At 49.9% G+C, this 1646-nt stretch overlaps 1 protein-coding gene across 1 annotated transcript; it reads right to left on the bottom strand.

The window, feature by feature from the left end:
- Positions 1–290: 290 nt before the first annotated feature.
- Positions 291–1238, bottom strand: LOC128835408 (olfactory receptor 52R1-like). The gene has a single exon (XM_054024877.1). The coding sequence runs from the start codon at positions 1236–1238 to the stop codon at positions 291–293; it is 948 nt and encodes a 315-aa protein (XP_053880852.1).
- Positions 1239–1646: the final 408 nt, after the last annotated feature.

Below are 1646 nucleotides of genomic sequence, written 5' to 3'. Positions count from 1 at the left end.
AAGGGGTGGGGCAGGGGGCCGGGGCTTGGGGAATGGGCAGGGCAGGGCAGGGCATGGGGCCTCAGACATCCAGTTAACAGCAATTAGAAAGGTGGCAACCTATGGGAGAATGAGCTGTACACAAAAAGATTCCTCAGTTTGTCACGCTGACACAGCACAGCAAGGACAGGAAAACATTTAATGTCACTTTGACTGTCCAGTCAGTGACTGAGGGAAGGGGACGCAGCACCATGTCACCAGCCATCACTGCACAGAGCTCAGTCTGAGAGCCAGAGCACCAGGAGAAAACTTTAAGCTCTTTTATGAGTAAAGAGCCGGAGCAGCCTGTCCCGGATCTGTTTGGTCCTCACCCCGTAGATGATGGGGTGTAGCATGGGGGGCAGCAAGAGGTAAAAATTGGCAATGAGAACATGGAAATACAGGGGCACATTTTGGGGAAATCTGTTCATGAGGGAGATGATGAGACCTGGGATGTAAAAGGCTAAAATAACAAAAAGGTGGGAGCCGCAGGTTCCAAAAGTCTTGACCCAGGCGTCTTTTGTGGGGAGGATGAAGATGGCCCTGAGAATCTGGGTGTAGGACACCCCGATAAAAATCCCATCCAGACCCATCACACAGAATTGCACAAAGAGGCCATAGTAACTACTGACACGGATGTCAGCGCAGGCCAGGTTCACCACAGCTATGTGTGCGCAGTACGGCTGGGGGATGATATTGGTTCTGCAATAAGGCCACTGTCTTGCCAGTAAGGGAAAGGGCAATACAACTATGCAACCACGCAGCACCACAGCCAGTCCAATCTTGGCCACCAGGGGGTTCGTCAGGATGGTGGAATGTCTCAGGGGATGGCAGATGGCCAGGTAGCGATCCAAAGCCATGGCTACGAGGATCCCAGACTCCATCACAGAGAAGGAGTGAATGAAGAACATCTGGGTGAGGCAGGCACTGAAATCGATCTCACTGGAATTGAACCAGAAGATTGCCAGCATTTTGGGCAGGGTGGATGTATACACGACCAGGTCAGTGATGGACAGCATGCACAGGAAATAGTACATGGGCTCATGGAGACTTGGCTCCGTCTTCACAATGAACAGGATGGTGAAGTTCCCCAAGATGGTGATGAAGCACATGGCACAGAAGGGGATGGAGATCCAGACATGGGTCACCTCTAGGCCAGGAATGCCCAGCAGGATGAAGGTGGAGGGGTTGGTGAAGTCAGTTGTGTTGTATTTTGACATGGATAAGGGAGAAGGTGTCTAACTCTGAGGCAGAACGGTGTCTCTTGCATGTACCGTACGTTCCCCTGACTTCCTCTATGTGCCCAGGGTCTAGGGTGATGGTCGCAATACAAATACCTGGATGGAGAGACAAAGTTAATATGAGACTCTACATGCACTACTGGAGGCTGTTCTCATGGGTAAAGCAGATTGGTGGCTCTTCACACACTGAAAATGACATTTTCGTTATTCACATAAATGAATTCTGAAGAACTGACCCTACTAATGCCAATTCCATATTTTATGGGGCTCCCTGCTCTATAATTCCTGCACATCATGGTGTGGGAAACCTTACTTGGCACCAGTAAGAAACACAAGTGTGGATACTGGTTATCCATCATTGTTCCTTAGGCTTTTTCTACACTGACA

Source organism: Malaclemys terrapin, chromosome 1 (assembly GCF_027887155.1).
Source record: "Malaclemys terrapin pileata isolate rMalTer1 chromosome 1, rMalTer1.hap1, whole genome shotgun sequence".
NCBI lineage: Eukaryota > Metazoa > Chordata > Testudines > Emydidae > Malaclemys > Malaclemys terrapin.
This window is presented reverse-complemented; position numbering and strand designations above follow the sequence as displayed.

Coding starts and splice junctions, on each gene's coding strand:
- LOC128835408 (XM_054024877.1), bottom strand. CDS start 1,238: ATGTCAAAATACAACACAACTGACTTCACCAACCCCTCCACCTTCATC.